This window comes from Eutrigla gurnardus (assembly GCF_963514095.1).
Source record: "Eutrigla gurnardus genome assembly, chromosome: 9".
Classification (NCBI taxonomy): domain Eukaryota; kingdom Metazoa; phylum Chordata; class Actinopteri; order Perciformes; family Triglidae; genus Eutrigla; species Eutrigla gurnardus.
Genome location: NC_139923.1, coordinates 7814454 through 7839969, shown reverse-complemented (window position 1 = coordinate 7839969; position 25516 = coordinate 7814454). Strand labels below are relative to the sequence as shown.

General features: G+C 43.9%; 2 protein-coding genes across 3 annotated transcripts in view; one reads left to right on the top strand and one right to left on the bottom strand.

Annotated features, from left to right (window-relative positions):
* Positions 1–299: 299 nt before the first annotated feature.
* On the top strand, positions 300–20945 carry slc6a15 (solute carrier family 6 member 15). The gene is made up of 12 exons (XM_084017753.1): positions 300–431; positions 1949–2464; positions 7526–7683; positions 8377–8503; positions 8629–8810; positions 13307–13417; positions 14675–14916; positions 15895–16093; positions 16926–17118; positions 17209–17368; positions 17856–18018; positions 19571–20945. Exons 2-12 carry the CDS (start codon positions 2164–2166, stop codon positions 19952–19954), a joined length of 2220 nt encoding a protein of 739 aa, XP_083873879.1. The 5' UTR covers positions 300–431; positions 1949–2163; the 3' UTR covers positions 19955–20945.
* Positions 20946–21054: 109 nt separating this feature from the next.
* lrrk2 (leucine-rich repeat kinase 2) overlaps positions 21055–25516 on the bottom strand; it is a 36230-nt gene continuing 31768 nt past the window's right edge. The window contains exons 44-52 of one of the 2 annotated variants that reach the window (XM_084017752.1): positions 25390–25516; positions 24601–24794; positions 24146–24218; positions 23845–24035; positions 23473–23625; positions 23034–23260; positions 22323–22391; positions 22107–22245; positions 21055–21605 (exon numbers count right to left, since the gene is read on the bottom strand). The exon at positions 25390–25516 is cut by the window's right edge and continues 86 nt beyond it. In XM_084017752.1, coding sequence (XP_083873878.1) covers positions 22121–22245; positions 22323–22391; positions 23034–23260; positions 23473–23625; positions 23845–24035; positions 24146–24218; positions 24601–24794; positions 25390–25516 — 1159 coding nt within the window. In that variant the 3' untranslated portion in view covers positions 21055–21605; positions 22107–22120. The remainder of the gene's footprint in view (positions 21606–22106; positions 22246–22322; positions 22392–23033; positions 23261–23472; positions 23626–23844; positions 24036–24145; positions 24219–24600; positions 24795–25389) is intronic. The other variant, XM_084017751.1, reaches the window with a different exon arrangement.

The window sequence follows — 25516 nt, the reverse complement described above, 5'->3', positions numbered from 1 at the left end:
CAGCCCCTTTCTTTCAGTGTAGTAGTGGAATATACCAAGTAGAAGGACGGGACGGGGGTGGCCGAACATTTTAAAAAGCTGATTTCTACCTTAAATCTTAATAATGTTATCGCGCATCATGTAAGGCGTCATTAAATTAAGATGTGTGACTCGTATATGTGAGATGTGTTGCGGGTTAAGGGTGAGGGGATGATCCGTGGTGGTCTCGTGGAAGGTCGCGCACCCCTCTGAGCGCTCCCGTGTTCCGGGCTGAGAGCTTGAAAAGTGGCTGCGCCTGAGAGCAGCCGCAGAAGCAGCACTCCCCCCTCCATCCGGCCCACTGGTTCACCTAGAAGCAAGTGATAATGTCTCCCCCGTGCATGTGCTCTCACAATTTCATTCCTTGAGACGCATCTTGTCAGAAAAAAAGGACGACTGTTATTCCACTACTGGTGAGTACCGCCTCAATGGGATTTATTAGGCCGATAACACAGGCTTGTGTGTTTGTGTGTGTGTGTGTGTGTGTGTGTGTGCGCGTGCGTGTGAGGCTGAGCGAGGTACCAGTGCGCGCGGGATGTGGCTGCTGAATGATGAAACACTTCACACGGATGTCGCGAAGACTGCGCGGGAGGCAGAGCGTTAATGACATAGTTGTGTCTCGGAGACTCGTGGCGCTGTGATGATTGCTCTGTAGCCTCCTTTTATTTTAATTGTCTATTTTAATTTTTTAATCCATTTCTCCATCCGCATGTTTGTCTGGTGGTTACACCGCGGGCCCGTGTATTGACTCGTCATTCATGAGTCACGTGCAGACACAGACCGAGAGAATAAAAGGATAGAAAGGAGCCATTTATGTGCGTGGTTATTAATCCCCATATAAAGCATGCCCACGCCCGCGTGCACTAATTGCGATGCCTTTGTGTCATAACTGCAGTGAAGGTTACTCAGCAGCATCAGCGCTCCTGTGTTGCGTTCACTGACTGGATTATGAAACGGCGGCCTTTGCCTCATACTAACCGGGCTAATCTGGAAGCGTTGAAGGGAAAATCTATTAATCATTTAATCCTCTGCACGGCGGAAGGGGTTGCTGGAGGGCATGTTGTAATTTTCTGCAATATGGTCGCATCGGAATATTTCCGGGACGTTTCGCGCCGGTGATGCGTTTTTTTGTTGTAATGTGTAATATTGAAATCCAAGACGCCCGAGGATGCTACAATGTGAACGACGGGGCACGTTGCGCACCTTCACCCGCCTTTGTATGCGTCCACACCCTTCCAACGCCAATTACACTGAACATCATAGTGGTATTAAATGTAAATACATTATTATTTATAACCCTTTGTTGCCCCCACCCTTTTGTTCGGGGGGACCGCATCCCTATTCGTATTTTGAAAACTGATACCCTTTCTGCGTGAGGGCTTCCCCATCCTGCGGAGAAAAGGAGTGTTTGGGTTCGTATGCAAATGGCCTCCTCGCTTCAATTATTCAGGAGGCTGGAAACGTGATCATGTCCATACCCGACCTGTCAATGTCCACAAGTATATATTTGGCCCTCGACTTATTTCATTTATTTCTTTATTTATTTTAGAACAATGCCTTGTAATAAAATGATCCCCACTCATTGATTTGTGTCTGCTCCAGCCAGTCATGTGATTTACCATGTGAGGAATAACTGGGACAAAGCAAAAATTCTCTGTATGGACTGTTTGTCCGATACTATGGCTGGTCTATAAAAGAAAACTGTGCTGTTTGGGTGGCCGTTTTAATTTGGGTTTTAATTTTACAGATCAGACAATACAGTTCGCAGAAAGTCTACTCTTGCCTTAAATCAGGGTAATTCATTCCTGTTAAAAAGCCAGTAATTTATGAAGGTAAATTAGAGGCTCAAACTAAACTGATTGACTCTCAGCAGCGATTCATCAAACGTCGGCTGTTTACTAACTGCAATATTTCCACTTCTGTCCCTCAGACATTTGGTGATAATGAGGAAATAAACCACTTCCTGATCACTCAACCTTCCACAAACTATCTGAAACCCAGAGGGCCCTTCGAACTCACAGCTTTGCACCGTCAAAGTTAAAAAGAAAACCCCCAAAAAAGAAAAGAAGTGACTTTCTCCCCCCAGACGCCGGCCCTGCCAACTACAAAGACGTTCCACCCCTCGCCCCTTGTTTGCTTTATCAAATGCCCAAAAACAGCAAGGCCGTCAAGAGAGAGCTTGACGACGATGTCACAGAGTCTGTCAAGGACCTGCTTTCCAACGAGGACGCCTGTGACGATTCCTTCAAAAAGAGCTCGCTGATCGTCAACCACAATGACGGGGAAGGGAAAGAGTGCGATGTGGAGGAAGGGGGCTCGGACGGAGAGGAGGAGGAACGCCCAGCCTGGAACAGCAAGCTCCAGTACATCCTGGCCCAGGTGGGCTTCTCTGTAGGCCTGGGCAACGTCTGGAGGTTCCCCTACCTGTGTCAGAAGAACGGAGGGGGTGAGTTGCATTTTGGCTCACAGCCACTTACACAGTAGGAGCGGGCAAGATGGGAAATAATCCATTATACTGATGTGTCACACTATTTTAGCATCTTGAGAAAAAGCCTAAAAAAGCAAAATGTTGCATGTTTCATTAAACCGCATGAATTATGAATAAAATGTATGAATGAATCAAACAAAATTTCAAATAATCTATTTATCGTCTTCACAACAGCATATGATTCAACTGTTACTTAAAGCAGTGATTCTCAAAGTTTCATTTATTTCATTCATAATCATTTACAGTTCTACAAATATTGTCTCATTACTTCTTAATATTTCTCGAATAATAATAATTTTAAACTAATAATAATTCATAACCGTCTTTAAAACTGACTTTCAGGATGATTAAGATAATTACAATGTGGGTGTGATTTTCTTAGTTTTGACAAAAAAGAGGAACTAAACAGAGTGCATCATGGGTGGGAGCAGGACTGAAACATTGATGAAACAGTACTTTTAGTTTCTGAGAGTAAACCCATCCAAGTCTGTGTGCATGTGTGTGTGTTGTATTTGTTATTAGAGAGGACAAACGAGGACGCAATAAATTATGGATGTGATTCACTTCTGTGGCGTTGTGGAGGAAGAGAGCCGGACCGCGCCAGGTTTTTTATTTCATCAGACAAATGTACCTAGAATTGGATTTCTATAATCTCAGATACCAGATTTCACCTTTTTATGTTCTTTAAAAACCTTTTTCAACACTTGTATGTCGGTCCCAATTTCATAAAATTACCAAGTATCTTATATTATTCATACATTTACATTTACATTTACATTTAGGTCATTTAGCAGACGCTTTTGTCCAAAGCATCATCATTGCTGATAAAGTAAGAGCTAAAAATAGAACAAGTGTTAGGTCCTCATCTGAGTAAAGTAGTACCTCAAGAGCAACAGTGCTACGATCTGAGTGCTATAGGTATGGTTTTTTTTTTTTTTTTTTTCGGGGGTGTTAGTGGGTCATGCTATGTAGATACTGTACTGTACTGTCATACTGTGTTTACAAGCTGGTGCAGGTTCCTGAATCATACTCAGTGTTTTAGTGAATGTGCGATGCTAAATTAAAGGTTGAGTAGGTGATTCTATTCAGAAACATTTTCTGTTATATTACTTGACACCCCGAGAGCAATGAATAGATTAAATGCTCTGACGTAAAAAAAATAAATTTAAATGTCATCTGAGGCCGTGGCAGGACTGTAAAAACCCCGCCCAATCAAAAAAGTCAGGCCAGAGAAAATAAGTGGACGGCCTGCCTGTCTGTCAAAGCTTACTTCCTGATGCACTCTGCCGATCTCGACCACTCGTTTGGCGTTCTGGGGGCGGGGCTTTGAACAGGTCTGAACGAAGGGGGCAGGACTTTTTCTGTTTGGTGATGCGTTCAAAGTCAAAATCTCTGTGGTTTTTCCAAATGACCTCCTCTGCCTTTAAGAAATACTGTTGTAAAAAAAGAAGCCAATGTCCTCCAAAAAGTCCAAATGTGTCATCCCATTTCAGCTCTTGGACACTAAAAGGCTCCTCCTGATTACATGTAATGCATATCTAGAATCAGATGCAGGTATTGCAGAATGTGCAGTACAACTCCTGCTGTCAACATGCAGTAAATCTATGCAAAACCACATTTCCCACAATGCCCTACTTGACTCGCTCCTCACAGTGTTTTGTCACGATAAGGACTCACCGCAGGGTTAATACTCTCATGTGTACGTCTGTATGTGTGCTGCGAAGGTGATAGAGTCTTGCACTTCCCACCTGGAGATTACCTAAAGCCATTGATTGCTTCAAGAAGATCTGATTCTTAATGTTGTTAATTCAATATCCAGTAAGAACTCTTGGGGGAGTGATGGGTGGAGTCAGGGTGGGCACTCTTCAAAAGGCTCTGAGTGTGAATAACCACGTAATGAATCATGTTCCCACTAGCATGTTCATGTACATCAATCACATAGGATCCATCTCTGTGTGTGTGTGTGTGTGTGTGTGTGTGTGTGTGTGTGTGTGTGTGTGTGTGTGTGTGTGTGTGTGTGTGTCTGTGTGTGTGTGTGTGTGTGTGTGTGTGTGTGTGTGTGTGTCTGTGTGTGTGTGTGTGTCTGTGTCTGTGTCTGTGTGTGTGTGTGTGTGTGTGTGTGTGTGTGTGTGTGTGTGTGTGTGTGTGTGTGTGTGCTCTGTTTTGAACGGCTCTGTTCACCCTTTAATGTTCTACTGTAATTAGATCAAACAGCACAACTGTGTGTCAGACACGTGTAGGCACGTCATTGCCTTTCATCTATTTCCTCTACTCTACAGTATATTTCCACTAATGGTGAGAGAGTGGCGAGTAGAGCGCTCCTGTCAATTATTTTCTCCTTTAATCGCTTCGTCTGAAAGGGGTAAAAATTAGACATTTAAATGACCCAAAGTGGCATCAAATTCACATCATTTCCTACAGAATAGACAAAGAAAAACTTCACGTATAAAAAAAAGTTGTTAATTAATTTTGTGTTTTTTCAAGTCATTAAATGAACAACAAATCATTTCAGCACTAAAAAGAGATTTATTTGTATTTATGCAAAGCTCAATCATTTTCCTGTACTGACCAACCAAGTATCAAAAACTGTCAAGTATGAGATGTTCTTGAATGTCACACAAATTGTGTTAAAATCAATTAGAGCACTTACGTGGTCTTGTTCACGTAAGTCTTTGTAGCTCTTTTAACAAACAAACGTTCTTGTGAAAAAGTTCATTTTACACAAAGTAAAGGCATTTGTTGTGAAACTCAGTTATCATCCTGTCACTATAATCAGGAAATGTAACATGATACCTGCCTCTTTAGGCCCAAATTACCCTCTTTGTGTCCCTAGTGCCACCCTGGGGATTCAACATTTTGACAACAATAAACCTGAACATGCGTTCCTTCTTTCATATTTCACCCCTTCAGATCTGAAATTCATAGCATATCTGTTGCTTCCGCATGCCGCTCCATGTGGCGACGGCTGACAGCTGACGGTGCTGGCAGCACCAACAGTGGGTAGGGCGCTACGCTTCCGCCACCATGCCACTGTTGGGTTATCACATGCACGTGCAGGCAGGTGTGGCCGGCTGTGCAAACAAAGCACAGGGAAAATTACAAGTAGGGTGACTTGAATCTCGATTCACGTAGAGATGACTCCACTCAACACATTGCAGAACGGTCTTGGTTTCTTTATTATGCTCTGAATTAGCCAGAGAGAACCTTAAAGTGCACCTTAGACGCCGTCTGGTTACTTTCTGGCAACACTAGTTTGAAGTGAAAAACCTACGTTTTCTATTTTGGATTTCCAGAAACAGAAATGCGACATAAAGCTGGATTACACATCTAGTCAGAAACCTCTGGGCATCATCCCGTGTTTTCATTTCTCCTTCGTTCAAGCATAAATTATTCATATTTCATGGTGGTGTTGACACGGTGAGTCTCTGCCAAAAAACATGGAAGTGTCAGTCGTCTTGACAGCGCCTAGTCAGGACAAACCAGCTACCACCTGCAAGTGAAGAGAGCTGGGAGACTATTTTCAGAAAAAGATGAAATCTGCTCCTATGAGGCTGTTTGCTTATTCAAGGTGCCATCAAAGTGTTGGAACGTCCAAAGGGAGACTGTCGAGGGTTTCAGAAGACAATGGGAACCAGAGGGGGTTTTGATGCCGACTGATGTTTACAGCCTGTGAACCAGAATTAGACGTTTTAATATTAGAAACGTACTAGTATACCGTACATACACAAACACGCTTAGAACAACAGACCCGTATTTACTCCCATGTCTGTGACTACTCCCATCCAAGTCTGAGCCGGGAGGGACAGCAGGACTCAGGAAAGGATGTGGATAAACGCCCTGCCCAGATGGAACAATAAACGCTGTTAAAACAGGTACGAAACTAATCTTCAAAACAATACAGCCGTAAGGGAAGTTTGGACGCCATCATCGGTGACTCACGGCAAACATTACAGTACGTCGACCCGCCAGTGTTCACATTTGATGTTGTGGTTTCGCCTGTGAAAGGGGAGGGGGGTCACAAAAAGGGGATTTTGATTTTAGGTGATCGCTGCTGCGTGGCCCCAAAAATACTACATCAAAAAGAGTGTTTTCAAGACAGGATTTGCTGGTTTTTCCACCAGCGGCCACACCGTTTTTAAATGATGCAATAGTTTCTACCAGATTTCCGTGGGTTGACAGAATCTAAAAAACTCACAGGAACTTCACATGAGGGGAAAACCCTCCCCACTGCGTCGTGCCCGTCATGCCCTCTCTGCGAAAAAGAAACTTAAAAAAGGCCACATTAATCTAAAATCTGGTGCCGCTGAACTCGTCCAGCCAGCCGTTTCTTCTAAACAAAGACTTTAAGGTTCTCTCGGTCGCTTCCAGCCATCATGTGCCCGGCATCATACCGCTCACAAGTGACTCTCACAAGTGACTCTCACAAGAGATGTGCCCCCCTGTATTTTATTGCACCACACCATTACAGCCTGCCTTTATGTTAGTCATTCACCCCCGCAACCTTAATTCCAGAGAGGGGTGCCGCCTTTGCTATGTGCCTCAAAGTTATCCCACTGTAATTTGGGTAATTTTAGACTTCGGTATATTTCCAGAATTATTTGATTGCACCAACACCGTAGGGATAAACGAGGTGGAGACACACTGATGCAGATGGGTGTAGTCAAATGTGTGTGTGTGTGTGTGTCTGTGTGTGTCTGTCTGTGTGTTCAAGAGATAACGAGACAAAAGGTCACTGTTGAAGAGGCTACTGTGTTCCATGCTTTTAGGCAAATGGTGGACATTAGGTACAGTAAACCTTTAGGAGGCTGCCGTTTTTTTGTATGTGAGTTTGAATACACATATTTGCGTGTGGCATGTATTGTGTGTGTGTGTGTGTGTGTGTGTGTGTGTGTGTGGCCATGTGCTGCTTTCAGGAACTGAAATGGTGCAGCTTCCTGGTTATCTGATGACACGGTTTCCTCTCCTTTGCATGAGCTGTATTAACACTCGTCTGCCTGCTGTTTCTTCTTTGACCTGCAGGAGCGTACCTGGTGCCCTACCTCATCCTGCTGATACTGATCGGCATCCCGCTGTTCTTCCTGGAGCTCGCCGTGGGACAGCGTATCCGCAGGGGCAGCATCGGGGTGTGGAACTACATCAGTCCTCGGCTCGGGGGCATCGGCTTCGCCAGCTGCGTGGTGAGTCGGACAGCAAAGTCATAACATGAGCATTAGCTTTGGCGTTAGCATTAGCATTAGCATTGACTATAAATGAACTACAGCACGGTCACACGAGCCAATGAAGGCAAACTAGTGGTTTTGATGACGTTTTGTAGTCTCATTTAGCCACTTATAAGCAACCACCTTTCTACATGTAAAAGCTTCAAAATGTACGAGTATTTACCAACTTATTTGATATATTATATATCAAGCTTGTATTGATTTCAGGCATCTAACAAAAAACCCATCAACTTAGCAATGAGGGAACTGGAATTGCAACAATTTTAACTTGTTTCCTGCAGCACATTATTATGCTACTGTAATTAATTAGTAACGATGTCACATGATTGTCAAATAAAAGGTGTTATTACTTAATGTTTGAAGAACATTTGACACCAGAAACACAAATCTTCTTAAGAAATTGCATGTTTTACCTTCATTTTAGGTCCCTAAATTAAGCTTTTTAGCCAGGAAACAGGGAATCTGACATTTGACTTTGAGTGGGAATCCTGGTGGAAATCTAAATAAGACAAACAGAGGGACAAGTTTATTTTGCGACACCTCAATCGTGGGGTACTGAATGTATGAAGATCACGTTTGGTGGCTTGAAAACATCTGTTTACTGTTTATGTTTTTGTGTGTCTGACATTAACTCGCCTCTCTCGCTTGTAGGTGTGCTTCTTCGTGGCTCTCTACTACAATGTCATCATTAGCTGGAGTCTCTTCTATTTCTCCCAGTCCTTCCAGCAGCCTCTGCCCTGGCATGAGTGTCCACTCATCAAGAACAAGAGCAGCACATGTAAGACACAATCAGACACATGAGGACCAGATTCACTAGAGGCTTTTACACGACTCCTGCTGTCAACTACACATTATTAGAGGTACACGACATACGGGCTGTAATTTCTACCGCTTTGTCCTCAGATGTGGTGCCGGAGTGTGACAAGAGCTCGGCCACCACCTACTACTGGTACCGCGAGGCCCTGAACATCTCCGACAGCATCGATGACGGCGGCGGACTCAACTGGAAGATGACCCTGTGTCTGCTGGCGGCCTGGTCCATCGTTTGCCTCGCCATGATCAAGGGGATCCAGTCTTCTGGGAAGGTAAGGAGAATAAGGTTCTGTGCTAGCATTTTTTTTTTGGAGAAAATATGTTTTAACAAGTAGGGGATGAGGCAGCTTAACTCTTATAACTACTCAAATATAACTTTTGTACCCTGAAAAATATGGAACGTTGACGGAAACAAAAGGTAATTTCTCGCCAAATGTTTTGGAAAATCCTCTCACACATAATTAGCTCACTTAAAAGCAGAGTCTTAACGTGCAAACCGTATTGATGCCCCGTCTAAAGACATTGCTAAGTGACTACATTAATGTGACTTAACAAATGTTTCTAACGATACAGTCTCAGTATGACCCTAAGAGCTCATGTGATCTTGTGTGGGATTTCTGGCTTAGCTTACTTTAGCTTAGTGTAGCAAAGCTGACAGTAGCGTGACTAGCATCCGGAAGGATTAGCCCACTGGCTAAAGGTTGGCGTTTACTTGCGAACTTCCCCCCGCTCCTGTTTTTCACAGGTGATCCTGATCATGCCATCTTCTCATATCATCATATGACACGCATTAGCCGGTCCACTTTTCCAAGGTGACAGTCAAGCTTGCGCTAATTGGAAGAATGATCGCACTTTTTAATCTTCCCAGAATAAGCTTTGATGGGGAAGTCATTTGATTTTGGTCTTATCCCCACTAATTATGTCAGGTCTGGGCTGGGTTACAACAAAGCGTGGGCTCTAAATACACTATATTTCAGGGATCACATTTTTTTTTTGTCTGCAATAGAGTTAAGTCTTACACAATTTGAATTAACTTAACTCAATGAAATGAGTCTTTGTAATAGTGCCAACTTCTCAGAGCTTTTAAGCCTCTTTTAGCTCATTATTTTGGTTTTACAGCACATTTACTGTACTTTGCAACTGGCCCAATGCCAAACGAGCTGGTGAAGAAAGTGGGACGTAGCAGCTGAAGAGCCAGATATTTTTCACAGGAGGTGGTGGAGACCAAAGCAGAGATGAAAAGAGAGCAAATTGGATTTACATTAATCCGGTAGCCAGAAACATGACTCCAATTGGATGCTCATGTTGAAACTCTGTATTTGTTTAAAGTTAGCCATTACAGCTGTTTAAGCCAGTAAATCGGACTGTGTGTCTCACAGCTCGTTTTGTTATTGTCTTGCCCCCTACTGGCCAAAACAGAATATGCAGCTTTAAAGGTGCAAATTGAGTGTATTAGCGATTAGCTAGCCGATCGGGCACACACTGCGACTCACCAACATAACTAACAACAGCAGGAGTTCAGACTACAAACATAGACTTTTTATAAAGACAGGTATATTCCTAAAAGTGACGCCATCTTGATCGCCCCCAGGTGGTTGGTTGCGGTATGCGTCATAAAGCCCTCAGCCTCAGAGTACATGTACATTTTTCACCAAGATGGTTTCTGTTATTTTAGGTAGTCGTCAAGCTGATGTACGTTCAAGTGTTGGTTCTTCTAATACATTTGGGTTTAATCGGTTATTTGATTCTTTAAAAAGGATGCCTTTACTCTACTATATCTTTACATAGTTGTTTGCTGCTATATTAGTGCTCTGAATATGAAATTTAGCACCTTCATGGATGTGGTCTTCACAAGCTTTGCAGAAAGCCCCACCATGATACTGTCAGTGTAGTTTTTTTGTAATGGAGTGGGAAACAGGGCTGCCACCAGCTAATCGAGCTTTCCCACCTTTGGTCCAGACATTGTCCTCTGCTCAGGTCTTATCCTAGCAGCTGTCTGCTGTTTGCATCGCTCCACCGATGCCTCGCCGTTTGCGGCCCACAGACACAATAACAGGGGGGCTTTAATTTCGAATGATGCCACAATGGGTTTTGCAGTACCAGGCTGTCTGCTACGTGCTGCTGCCCGACAAGAAATGTCACTGATAACCACATTGTCATTGTCACAGTCACTATCATGACTTATGGCATAAGTAATAGTGCTTCCACTGCAATCGTGACATTAAAACAAACTACTTAAACAAAGATATATGAAGCAACCCCTGAAAAGAACCAGCGAGCTGCTGGTTAATTGTACAGTTTGAGCCAGATGGTCGTCCTCCAACAACCCGGTGTATCTGGATGGCCTTTTGAGTTGGCCACAGTAGAAATGGGCCTGAACTTTCTCTCCGAGGGACCAGCCCCGAGTAGTTTTTGAAGTTTAATCGGTGCTGCACGGCACAAAAGAATATTAATGGCCTCCTCTCCGCCCGTGTTCACAAAAGCCTGTTTCCAAAGAATATCCCTACCGCGATGTGAGCTTCTACCCCTTGTGTGTGTGGGTGGGCATGAAAGGGATCAGGCGTTTTGGTTACCGTGGTTACACGCGCTCTTTTAGCTTGGCTTGATTGTCAAGTGTGTGGCAAAAAAAAAAAAGTGGGGGGAAGGAATAATGGTGTATGATGGGCGAGAGAGGGGGCTTGTCATGGATTTGGTAAAAAAAAAAAGAATGTGGTGAAATGGTGGCTGAGCACTATTCAAAGTCATCAATTATATGTGAAATAACACATTTGAGTTATCTTTTACACATAAAATACATACAACACATTGTTGGAGAATCACAACAGTTAATTGTCCGTCATGGGAAAATCCTTTAGTATCAGTTTATGAGGATAAGAGTGCAGTTCTCAGAATGTGACCTCTGTAAGGAGCACATCCTATCTGCCATGATACGAAGTCTTTCAAAATAAAAGTTTATTATTTTTTGGGGATATAGGACTGACGTTACAAAGGAGTTGATGTGTGCTTTTCACACAAAATAGCTGCATGTTTGGCTTTGTGTGCTGACCAAGGACGACACCGTGTTCTTAAACAAGAGCACAACACCGGGACGTTTAATCAGCGCTGACAAGAGCTGCAGCCGAAGAAAGTAAATAAAACTACGACATCTGACTTCATATATATTCGTTTTAAGTTATAACCTTAAAGCTTTAAATGGCACCACATTTTAAGGACATTCATCATGTCATGATAATGCATTTCAGGCTTTTCACGCGTCACCAAACAAAACCACCAAGTTAGGTTGAGGCAACAAAGTAATGGTTGAGCTTGAAATCAGTTACCTAAGGAAAACATAACCAACCAAACCTAAGTACAGGAAACACATCAATAAGTCAACTAGGGGGCACGACACCAGTCTCTTGACACTGGTCACCTGGGTGCAAGTCCTTTGTTTGTTCCTCCGCCCCCCAGAAGTCGTCTCTCCCTTCTTACACTACATCCCTCGCTCTAAGTGCACATTCAGTTGTATGCGTTTATATCTCAGTCACAAAGCAGAAATGGTGTTTGTGGCGACCGGGCTGGAGAACAACTTCACAGTTAATATACGGCCGGCCTGGTATCCGTGCTGTCGTCAGGACACCAAGCTTTTCAAACATCTCTGTGCTGACGAAATGAAGGTCACTACACAACAGGAGCCAGTATGAGTTCCCGCGGAGGTAGAAACTGTTTAGGTTTCACAAACCAGAGAGCAAATGCATGACCCATCGAGTCATTATTTTTTAACTATCCCTTTCCCCTGTGAAAGGAGACATTACACATTCTCCTCAACATAGCAACATATGGACCACCATGTAAGAGACGCAAACGTCTGAATCACTAACCGTGCTCGTGACTCAACCCCAAACCATGTCCCGGTTCCTGCACCCCCACCGCCAGTCCTGCAGACCCGCCGGTCCTCGTGCAGCGGCTGAGTTAGGCCTCTGGCTTTTAAGTATTTCAGGAGGAGAAAAAAGACAAGGGGCCCACTTTCTAATTAGCACTTTAATTGCACAAAGGGTCTTGCACAGGCCTGCAGGGGATGATGCAGATTTTTTGAGGGCCAACACAGAAGTTAGCATCGCACTGGTTCCCTTGACGATGGGATTTTTTCTTTTGGGTTATTGCAGGAAAAAAGCTCTGTGGCAAACAAACGCTTATATTTCCACACTAAGATATTCATCACAAATTATCACCATTTGTGAAGCGTGAACGCCAGAAGTTAATGCTAATGTTTTGCCATAAACAAACTATGCCATGGTTGTTAAACTCAACATAAATGAGAAATGAAAGGGAATAAAATAAACACTTTACACTGTAATGAAATGCCAACAACATGAGATGGAGCTCTTTTCTGCATACATTTATGCTCACACACACACACACACACACACACACTTTAATGTCTGTCATGGGTTTTTTCGACAGGCAGTGAACAGCAGTTATCATCTCAGAGCCAAGATGTTTTAACGCTACTCACTAATCTAGAAAGCCTTGATAACTAAACGAGACATAACGTCCACCAAAGATCTAGTGTTCAACTCCAGTCTGCACTAGTCTGGTTAAATATACTCAGACTTCTCCTCAAACTAGTTCATTGGCATCAATAAAAGAAAAAAAAACTCAAGTTGGATTTTAAAACATCCTGCTATTAAGATATATATTATATAATTAGCATTTCATCATCCAGCCGGGACATACAGACTTCCTGCCAGACGTTTGCTTCATTCAAACAGGATGTTTTTGCTTCCAGGTGATGTACTTCAGCTCCCTGTTCCCGTACGTGGTGCTGATCTGCTTCCTGGTCCGGGCTCTGCTGCTGAAGGGCTCCGTGGACGGGATCCGACACATGTTCACACCCAAGGTAATGTTTCAGCCTTTCTGTGAACGCTTCACCTACAAATTCAGAGTAAATGGGGACATTTGGCTGATTAAGCTTCTATGACAAAGAGAAAGTATCAAATCCTCACATCCTCTGCATGAGAAATGAATACAAATGCTAAAACGATAATCAAAATAGTCACCAAATGCAGAAATGAGTTATTTTACACTTAATGTCCTCTTCTGCTTTTTTATCTTGTCAACCAGCCACTGTTGAACTGAATCCACTCAGCGTTTAAAAAAAAGTCTCAGTCTGAACTGAAAAATTGAATCTGCAGCTTAATAGGCCGGCTCCTCGGCAGCAACAGGCCAATGGCACGTCTGGCTGTGGAATCATGTCACCATGGAAACAGAGTCAGCGAGGCTTTATGTAACCTGCTTCGCAGCAGAGACTGTCTGGTGTGTCTGCTCTGTGTCCTCGGCTGACATCTCACCACTTCAAAAACCACATGATCTGCCACCGGCTTCAGTTAACCTGCTGACATCAAAGTCCTGGAAACAACTTTGATGTCAGCAAAATACAGAATTCAGTTTAATTTAATTCAGTCAATATGTTAGATATTGGCATAAAAAATAAGATAATGTATTGCTGAGGGATATGCCGGAGGGAAGCAAATAACACACAAAGACTTGAGCATACGGAATAATATAATACAGAGCAAATCATACAAATATGTAAAACATGTGCTAACTCACTCCCACACTATCAAATAAAACATCTGTGACGGCATAACATCCAGCCATCATTACCTAATCCAAACATGCATTGCATGCAAAACTGTATATTTATGTGTAGGGCTGCAATTATGAATTGTTGACATCATGAATTGAAATGATAAAATGTCAAAAAAAATAGCATCAATAAGATTCAAGTCTCAAACCTCAAAAATATTAAATTTGCAATGATATAAAACCATAAAACATGTGTATACAAAGGTCTATTTTATTGTGATTTCTGCTCTCAACCACAAGTCAGAATCAATGTCAAATGCAAATCACGTCAAGCAGCAAATCTTCATGTTTCAGGGAAGTTTGATTATTTTTCTTTCTTCAGCTATAAATAGATGCAACGCCCCCAAAGTCCTGAAACGTTTTTTTGAGTTAAAAAATAAAAGTCATCCTTTGAGACTTTCATTTTGTCCTATTTGTTCAAAACATTCCTCCTGTATCTTTTATCTGAAAACAAATACAAGCATATTCCTTTACTAAGCCAAACCTGCCCGTGTCGTTGTGCTTCCAGCTGGAGATCATGTTGGAGGCCAAGGTGTGGCGGGAGGCGGCCACGCAGGTCTTCTTCGCCCTTGGCCTGGGCTTCGGCGGCGTCATCGCCTTCTCCAGCTACAACAAGCGGGACAACAACTGCCACTTCGACGCCGTCTTGGTGTCTTTCATAAATTTCTTCACCTCCGTGCTGGCCACCCTGGTGGTGTTCGCCGTGCTGGGCTTCAAAGCCAACATCATGAACAGCAAGTGTGTCGAACAGTGAGTAGCGCCAGCTTCCTGTCACTTGGGGATATTTATACACGGCGACTGTTTCCTGCAGAACATGAAAGAGTTCAGGTGTGAATGAAACTCTACATGTGACTGAGTCCTTTTGAAAGGCAAAAAAAATCACAGGCTCTGTGTTTTTTTTTATTCTTCAGATATGGAAAAAGCAGAGAAGGAAACATATTGGGGGGAAAAGGTCGAGCAGAATTTGATCTGATGATATTTTAGACAACTTTAGTTTCTGAACAGGTTTTCTCTCAAGGATTTTGAAGTATGTTCAGTTGACACTTGGTTAAGTCCCGCCCCCAAAACGCAGTCAAGGCGTAGCATCAGTCAAGGCGTAGCATCAGTCAAGGCATAGCATCAGTCAAGGCCTAGCATCAGTCAAGGCGTAGCATCAGTCAAGGCGTAGCATCAGTCAAGGCATAGCATCAGTCAAGGCCTAGCATCAGTCAAGGGTTAGCATCAGTCAAGGCCTAGCATCAGTCAAGGCCTAGCATCAGTCAAGGCGTAGCATCAGTCAAGGCGTAGCATCAGTCAAGGCCTAGCATCAGTCAAGGCGTAGCATCAGCCAGCTCCAATCAGGGTCCGACGAAGATCCAATCTCCGATCCCATAGACTCAGGAAGTCATTTAAGATGCTCTTCATTTTCAGGCTGGTTTTGTGCATTTGGAGCTCATCATGGTAATATTAATATTAGCGATACTAAAATGCATACTCTGCATGTGAAGACTAGGATTTCAGCAAACCCGTGAGGAATGTATTAAATTGTGTGTTTCTCACAATTGCAAGCTTGTTTGCTACAGGAAACGCTAACTTTGTAAGAAAAGGTATAATAAAACTGCCTAAATAAATCGGGCCGGTTATCATTATGAACGGCACATGTGCTCTGTGACACTGGAACGCTTAGAAACAGTAACTGTATTGTTTTACTATCAATAACTTCTGCTTTTTTGGTGTTTTTCTTTGCAGGAACGTCAACAAGATTGTGAGGTTGTTGGGGAACGGCATCGAAGAGAGCCTGATCCCACACCACATCAATCTGACTCAGGGGGGCCAGGTCAGCGCCGAGGACTACCAGCAGATGATCGAGATCATCAGGGGGGTGAAGGAGGACCAGTACAACACACTGGGACTGGAGGCCTGCAGCATCGAGGCCGAGCTCAACAAGGTACCTGAATCAACGGCCAAATACTCATATAAACTGATTCGTTACTGAAATACTTGCATGAATATGTTAAAACATATCAACCAGAAAAACGAAACGTTGGCATGACCACTTTTATCATCTGATTCAGCTGATTTTTATACAATGTATATGGAAATGTGGGCATGATAATCCAAATAAAAGTTAGAGCAAACAAAATACCTGTAATTACAATTACGTAGTTAATTTAGTGTAATGTATTTAAAGGAATAGTTTGACATTTAGGGAAATACGCATTGATGGCACTCATATCTTTGCCACTGCTAGCGGTTAGCTTAGCTTACTGTAGTTGATCAGAGACTGAATAATGGGGGAAACGGCTGACAAGGCTCTGCAGGAAGGCAACCAAACCTGACTGATGGACACGCTATGTCTCATCTGTTCTGTACAAAAAGCTCCTTTCATGTGGTCACACAGCTGGTTTGGGGCCCGTCTATTTCTTGACCCGGGTGCGGTGACTTGCTGCAGCAGCTTCGTATTTACTGTTCAGGCATTCACCTTTCGTCTAATTCTCACTCCAACAGTACAACGGTGTAGTCGTACTCAGTCCTCCACTGCTTACATTTCACGATGTTAAGCTGCTATTAAAATCCAATGCTAATGTTTCACAATAAAAGCTGTTCCAGGAAAGGGAAGGGATTATGCTCAGAGGGTTTTAATGTGAAACAGATGAGTGTTGAGTTGTCATTATACTCACAAAAAGGGGGGGTGGTGATGAAGGTTGATAAAATAAAGACTACAGCAAGTGTAAAATAAAGACCACTAATTGAACTCTTCTTCTTCTCCCCTCTAACAGGCGGTGCAAGGCACCGGCTTGGCCTTCATTGCCTTCACAGAGGCCATGACCCACTTCCCGGCCTCGCCCTTCTGGTCCGTCATGTTCTTCCTCATGCTGGTGAACCTCGGCCTGGGCAGCATGTTCGGCACCATCGAGGGAATCCTCACTCCGCTGATCGACACCTTCAAAGTCCGCAAGGAGTTTCTTACAGGTGAGAGATTACTCTGCTGTATACGTGTCTGTATGCCTGCGTATGGTGATGGATCCGTCAGTAACTCACCAACATGCTGCTCTCCTGCAGTGGGATGCTGCGTGTTGGCCTTCTCCATCGGCCTCGTGTTCGTCCAGCGCTCAGGGAACTACTACGTGACCATGTTCGACGACTACTCGGCGACGTTGCCTCTGCTCATCGTGGTCGTGCTGGAGAACGTGGCGGTCGCTTGGGTCTACGGGATCGACAAGTGAGTGCACCACGTCGTCGTCTGAGACCGACTCATTAAAACTCAAGAGAATGAATGAGAAAATCATTTCAAACCCTCTCTCATCATTTGAGATTTGGTAACCACGATATTTAAAAAGATGAAATAAAGATATGTTAATACTACACATATGATAATATGGTGTAAACCATCCAGCGTCTCTTAAATCATGTTATATAGACTCTCTCCATCTCTCTACACTTGTGTATTTTGAGTGCAATTCATTTTCCAAAAAAAGAGACAAAATGCACGATAAACAGAGATAAAGATGAATTTGACTGATGGCATAATTCTTATTTGTCGATAGATATCACCATAATATCCTTATTGTGAATTATTTTGGAATCGTCAAAAGCATGTAAACATCATAAAGGCCATCTGATTAATGAAGCGCACGTATGAAACGGTAGTGAATTCTTTAGCACAAACATCAGACCTCACTCCTGCTGCGTCCTGTACCCCCCCTCAGATTCTTTGAAGACTTGAAGGACATGCTGGGCTTCACGCCATACCGCTTCTACTACTACATGTGGAAGTACATCACACCCATCCTGCTGCTGGTCCTCCTGTGTGCCAGCTTCATCCAGCTGTCCATGACGCCGCCCAGCTACAGTGCCTGGATACAGGAAGAGGTGAGTCAGCGTCTCTCCCGGGGGACGAGGGGGGGGGGGGGGTCTCCTACTTGTTAAAAGACCTGGAACAAGTCGAAAGCAAATTAAAGAGTTCAAAGTAAACGAGGCAGTGGCTGAAAAGGCAACGTGACAATCAACAGGATGTGAGTCTCATTCAAGCACCTGTTTGTTCACATCGGGAGAAAACCAGTCTCTTTTAAAGTGGAGCAAAGCGGCGTTTGCTCCTTCATTTGTTCAGTGAGGCTAAAACTCCTCGGCTCACCCGAGCAGCTAATCGGGTTCACCTGCAGCTGAACCACAGATTCACCTTACCCGAGTGAACAGAGCGATTGGTCATCGTTTCTCTTGAAGTGCAGACTCGTAACGGTGTGTAGTTGAGGCCTGAAGTGCTGAGAGCAGGGGTGCAACGGACGACAATTCTCTTTAAGAATACATTCATCGATGAAAGGAGATGGAACAGAAATATTGAAGTCGAGCTGAAACGGCATTTCAATTGTATCCATCTTCCCAACGGCGACGTATTTCTGAGTGAAACGGGACAGGAGGAGGGACGCAACGCCGGGGGGAATCCGATTTCATCGTTCAAAAGATTAGCTTCCCTATGGATGGATGTCATGATATTATTGGTTGGCCGATGGAAGCACAGGTCATATTTAGTTTTTTTTGGGGGGGGGGGGGGGGGGGAGCGATATTGAATTTTTGTAAATCGTTTCGCATTTATTGTAAAATAGGTGAACAATGTGAACAGGGATGTGATTTTTTATTTTTAAGATCGTTTTGAGGCATAGACACCTTTATTCAGCAGTGGACAGATCAGAAACATAGGAGAGAGAGGGGGGTGTGACAGGCGGGAAAGGACCTCGGGCCGGGATTCAAACCGGGGTCTGCTGCGTATGTACGTTCGTACACGGTCGTGCGCTCTAACCACTCCACCACCTGCACGCCAGGGATGTGATTTAAAGGGGTTTAAAATGCTTCTTTTTTAATTTAACCTTTAAGATGTTGAATTTACAACACACACAAACAGAAAAGCACCACATCTTCACATTAGAGAAAGTTAAGTAAATGTTTTGGTCCGCCAATTATTTTTATGTTGACTCAACATAAAAGTAAATCATATCAGCATTTGGTGAGCTTATTCTCATTGTGCTGTATTTTATTACCGAGGTTTGAAGTAGAGACTACTTCGAAGCCTCCATGGAATATCAGCAGAAGAAGTGCTGCAGTGATGTATTTAAGAGGTTTTATTTAGTGCCGTGCAGGTTCCTCTTGACAAAAAGCCAGAAAAATGGGATTTTGGAGTTTTGGAGAAAATAAGCTGAGGCAAGCACAGGTTTATGATTAGCCACATACCTTTTTGACACAATAAATTCCATATATTGAATGAAAGTGGCTGTTGTTTAGGCCTTCCTGTGCTGAATAAAGAGATTACACTGTTCCTGGGCCAGCGTTGTCATTTAAACTCCAGATTATCTAGCAACTAAAAAAAAGAAAAGAGAACACAAAGACTTTTCATCATTGTTTCACCAACTTGCTGTTTGTTGTCCTCCAGGCCAAAGAGCAGACCTTGAACTTCCCTCCATGGGGCATCGTGGTCTGCATCTCCCTGGTGGTGATGGCCATCATGCCCGTGCCCGTGGTCTTCTGCCTGCGCTACTTCAACATCATCGACGACGGCAGCAGCGGCCTCTCCACCGTCTCCTACAAGAAGGGCCGCATCATCAAGGAGACCGCCCGGCCGGGGGAAGATGACGACACCAGCCTGATCCGGGGCAAGTCGCCCAGCGAGGCGCCATCGCCGTTGCCCGGCAACAGCATTTACCGCAAGCAGAGCGGCGGAGGCGGCGGCCCCGACGCGGACACCGCCCCCAACGGCCGCTACGGCATCGGTTACTTGATGGCCGACATGCCGGACATGCCCGAGTCGGACTTATAGACTGACTGTAGTAAGCCCTTCCCGGCCGTCCCGGCTGGTCACTCCTCCCCTCCACCCCTCCGCGTGCGTTTAGTTGGCCGTATCATAACATGTATATTTCACTCGTACTGTATATCCTCTGTAGATATCGTAGCTGCTCTTATTTGTCGTCTCTGAACCTTATATGACTGTCCTTTAAAAAGAAAAAAAAAAAAAAACGGAAAAAAACAAAAGGAAAAAAAGGTGTGGGAATAAACGTCACACATTTGCTTGACTGCGTCTCAAAGTCATCTCTCGCTCCTGCTCCCTCCGGCCTTTTGCTCCCTCCTCCTTGCAGATGCTGCAGGTGAGATTAGAGGGAAGGGGAGAAAGCAATAAGGTGGACGACCCACCGACTTCAACAAGAATCTGCAAATAGGAGTGGGCAAAGGAGCAGGGGGGTTCGAGGGGACAAAGAGGTCACCTTTGGGGCCGCACCTGTGTAAATCAAGCCAGCTTCTAGTCTGTAAAATACGGTTGCGTGTACATTACGTTCCCCAAACTGCTCGCCAACGAGTCCCGAGATTAGTAGCAGTTTAGCCGCTGTGGGTGGCGTAACGATGCAAGACTCAACAGATCTCTTCATGGTGGAAGTTCAGGTGAACCTCGTTCAAACAGCGAGGACGGCCTTTAAAGACCACTCCCATGATGGTTTGAGACTAAAGTGTGCCTAAGTCATTTATATTTGTTTATAGAATACATGATGGACCTTGTATATTTAAGGTATTCTGTAAATATAATATAAATATTATAAATATACTTCTCTTGATAGTTTGAATATCAGAACACTGTGTTTTTAAGGTTCAGAAGTACTTCAAATCCTTAACTCTCGTGTCTTTGTTTTTTACTAATGTGCTGTCGATGTCTGTGAGGACCGAGTCTTCTTTGTACATATTTTTTTCCATGAAATGGCTTCAATTGCAATGTCTTTTTTTTCCCCACGTCAAAATTAAAGTTCAAATATGGTCCATAACGTGAAACTGATGTGATTTTTGTGTGTGTGTGTGTGTGTGTGTCTTCACAATTGTCACAATTCCTGTGAAATGTATAAAACATATCTTAAAGGAAACAACACTAACTCAATATTAAACAAACAGAACACTTAGTAGAACGGAATTTACTGGAGAATGGAGAAGCAGAAAAATATCAGTGATTTTTTTCTAAATAATGCTCTGATAAAGTACACGGAGAGCCATCACTGTACATAACATAGTATTTACCGCCAGCATCACAACCTTTTACAACGCCAGCAACACGTGAGAACTCTTGAATGAACTCACAGCTGAACACACAGACATGAGAATAAATAATTAAATATACACTTTTGGCTTTTTTCCTCCTTTGGCTTCCTTTCCAGTTTGTGTTTTGAAATCATCCTTCAGGTCAACAAGCGTCTCCTTTCATCAGCAGCAGGAGGACTTCCTGAACATCTGCTGCTCTCAGATCAGACCGTCTGTGTCCCTTTTTAGAAAAGTCTCTTCACAGATGACATAGATGTCTTCAGCTTGTAAAACATGTCCTAAGTGCATCTTTAAAAAGATACATTCTTCAGTCACTTGTTTTGATCGATCCATTGCAGTGTGCCCCCCCCCCCCCCCCCCATTTCAGAGTTGATCCCATTTCCACTGACATTCTGCAACGACAAAAAAAGAAATAGAACAAATGAGTATTGTTATTACTACAACTACTGGTTAAAGTTGGTTAATATGGTTGATAATGTAAGGGATATTGATAATCACCACATTGTAGGAAAATGGGTGCAAAATGAAAAGCATGCCAATAACATTAAAGTTAGTAAGAGGAACTTTTATTTTGTGTTGACTTTGGCGGTCCCTGTGGACAAAAGTGGTAATGTTTGTGAGCGCCAGAGTCCCTTGAGAAAACCTGTCACCTTAAGGTTTGACAGCGTGCCCTGGGGAGTCCTGGTTCTGGTCCTGGTTCTCCGTGCCTCCCTTCCCTCCAGTGGGCACAATAAAGCTATATATAGTAGAATAACTACATCGAAATAGCCGTTCCTCTTGCTGATGGTTTGTTTACTTATATACGCCATGTAGACTGTTTTATAATTAAATAAAAGTTCCACTTATGAAATAAAATAAAAAGCGGATTACAAAGGGGAATAGGAAACACTGACACTGACGTGTGGGCTCAGTCGTGCTGGAGCTGCTCTCTCATCTTGGCTGCGATCTGCTCTCTCTTCTCACAGTGTTTGTTCAGGTCTCTGACCTCCATCGGCAGCGAGCTGTTCCACACCATCAGCACCGACTCCTTGTCTGGGAGCAGGAGGGACAGAGTCACACTTCTGGACCCGACGTGGAAGAAACTCACGCAGCGACACCGACACACTCACCAATCTGATGCCTATCTTGTGGGAGTCTTCGTCCCAAAACCAGCACCACATTCTTCCAGTTTAGTGTTTCTATTCTCAAAAAAAGAAGAAAAAAGATCAGTCACACCTGACACGCTTTTACAGCATTTACACCAGAAACAAAGGACAACAATGAACACGGGCAAAGGGAGACATATTGAATTGAATATGCAGGCGAACTGTGAGCAGCATGTTGAGTCGTTTCACATGTTTCATCACACAACAGACCTTGACTCACGATGAAGGAAGACAAAAGAACAACACAGCTGTAGCAGTCGCTCTTTTTACTTTAACTTCCTTCCTTTCAGTTTTCATAAATGGTCCCACTGCAGCCTAATGCAACTTTAATTTACTTTAAAGAAACGAGTCTGCAGCATCTTAATAAACACCAGTAAAAATATCAAGCTAATCTTGAATCTGTGTGACAAAATGCAAATCAAATTCCAAATGAGAGATGCAGGAAATATTATCAGCAAACATTAACTAGTTTATAGTTTCAATAAAGCAGTTTCATTCTTATAAAAATGCAAATTTAGGCAACATGATGCTCTAAAACCCAATGACATTATTAAGTAGGAGCTTTCCGTCGCCGGTTTGTGATCTCACAACTACAACGCACCAAGCTGGCATCAAATAAAAATAATGACACACACATGAATGGATACATAATTAAATACACGGGTTAATGCCCACCTATGAGTGCGGAGGCGACGTGGCGGATGGAGTCGCAGCAGGGGCCGATGACCTGCAGCACCTGGCGTTTGGAGAGCTCCAGCAGCAGCAGGTGGCCCCCTCTAGTGCCGATCCAGAGAGCTGCAGCGCTCTGCACCAGCAGGGCCTTGACGATGGCCCAGGAGGGAGTGGCCTCCGCGGGCAGCTCCTCCTCTCTGCCCGGCCGGCCTCTGCAGCCCGAGGCGTGTCTGCAGGGAGAGCAGATGTTACTGCAGTCACACAAGCACCTGATCAGCTCCGACGGGTCACATCAGTGTGGGCCGTAGAAAAAATCAATACATGTTAACCACATGACTTCCTTTGAGCTGTGATGATATTCATGACAAAGAAAGCAACAAAACACAATCAAATACAGCACTGAATAAAGCTCTTAATATATACATATTTGTTTTGTGTGTACCTGATGATCTGAGCACAGTCGATGAAATCCACCATCCTCTCACTCCTCTTATCCCAAACCTCCACGGTCGGCGTCCCGGCTTTGCTCAGGTAAACATATTTATCCACAACCATCCGAGACACACAAGCTTCACCTCCCAACGCCCGTTGCTGCCTGAAAAACACAACAATATCATCCATCCCAATCCTTTTTCTTCTTGTCAAACATGCAGGAATAATTGTTAGGAATACCAACATTTAAGACTTTTTAAGAAATTAAATTCACAATCTCTGCACGCGGGATACTTTCTGATAAATGTCGTTTTTTTTATTCCCATCCAGCTCAGGCCACATCAACAGGGTGAGCCGATTGGATCCAAAGACCTGGACTCACTGGAAGAGGAGGCTTGGTTTGGTGTTGATGCTCTTGCAGACGTCGTAGTCGGCAGTGAAGGAGAGGATCCTGGTCCCACACCCGGCCCACACGGACCTGCTGTCCAGCGAGTGCACCGACTGGCCCAGACACATGACGGGCGTGTTGACGGTTCCCACGGTGACAGCTTTGACCGGCTGGCCGTCCGCCTGCTGGAGGGAGGAGACGGAAAAGTGAACTACAGTATCGTACATGTACAACACGGGGGGACGAGGCGGGACTCGAACACACTGAACCTTTTATTCAACATCTTAGTATTTACCTTGAGAACAGAATCCTCATAAACAGTGAGAACTCCATCGGCCGTCCCGACCAGCAAGTAATTCTTTCTTTGGCTGGAAAGAAATGAAAACACATTCAAAAGACACCATTGTTTTACACACTGTAACATGTCACTTACACATCTTCTACGTTCGTTCAATTATCAGCTTTAAAGATTATTACGTTCAATTCACAAACAGCCACAAACCGGTCTGGATAGCATGACTGTGATGTGGAGATGTCTGATGATGGGTCATTTCTCTCAGGATAAATTATTCTCTCTATTGATGGTCTCCTTGTTTGCACATTAATAGAGAACCACGTTTTTTATCTCTCACATCATATCGTGGATTGGAATTAGCTGTGGAGATGCATGACCACACATGCAGAGCAGCGTTTCATGTGAAGCAGCAGGAGGTGGGATTCTCAGTGCACGGTGTTTTTACAGACACTCACGTGCGATGAGGGTGCACGTGGAAGTACAGCGAGGTGACGGCGTCTGTGACGCTCTGCAGGTGGTGCCAAGTCGACGTGTCCCGAGTGCTGATGACCACCACGGAGCCGGACTGGGTGCCTGCCACCAGCCAATCACAGGCCTCGGTCGGGATTTGGACGGTCACAAGACACAAGACGGGACTGGTGTCGATTTCCTGCAGGAAACCCACTTTTAATCAGGAAGTGTGAGGCGTGCTCCGTTTTGAGTGCCGCGATAAAAACACGCTCAGAGAGTTGAGCAGCTAAAAAAATCATTGGGTCTGAATTGATGATCAACACTTTTTGGTACAAAGTTATACATACTGCACGTATATTGTGCATTTCTACCAAAATCCATATCATCAAAAAAGGTGTATTATAGTGTAACTCAAACGGGGTACTTTGGAGTACTGCAGGGGGTATGTGACGTTTTTAAAAAATGTTAATATATTAAATATCAGTCATGAATAGTTCCTAAAATATTGATACTATAACAATACTATTCTTATTTTCAACGCAATCATAATTTGCCAACAGCAACAAATACTATCATGGTCATTATCACATTTGTTCAGTTCCATCTTTTTGCCACTGACAGACTTGGATTGTTTATATATAGATTATAAGTGTCTAGAAAAGGACTCTACGGAGAAATTAAATGTTTTTCTTTAGCTGTTTTACTTCTCCTGCTCCGTTCTGTTATTGTGTCATGTGACCTGCAGCTGAATACTGAGCTGTCCAATAAGCCGTGTGAGACCGTGATGAGGGTACCTGTGTAGAGACCGTGCTGGAGTCCAGGTCCACCGCTGTGATGGAGCCTTGTCTCTGAGTGCAGCTGCCTCCACCCAGCCAGGCTCTGTGGCCCATCAAGGGCCCGTCCCCGCCGCCGGAGCTCACC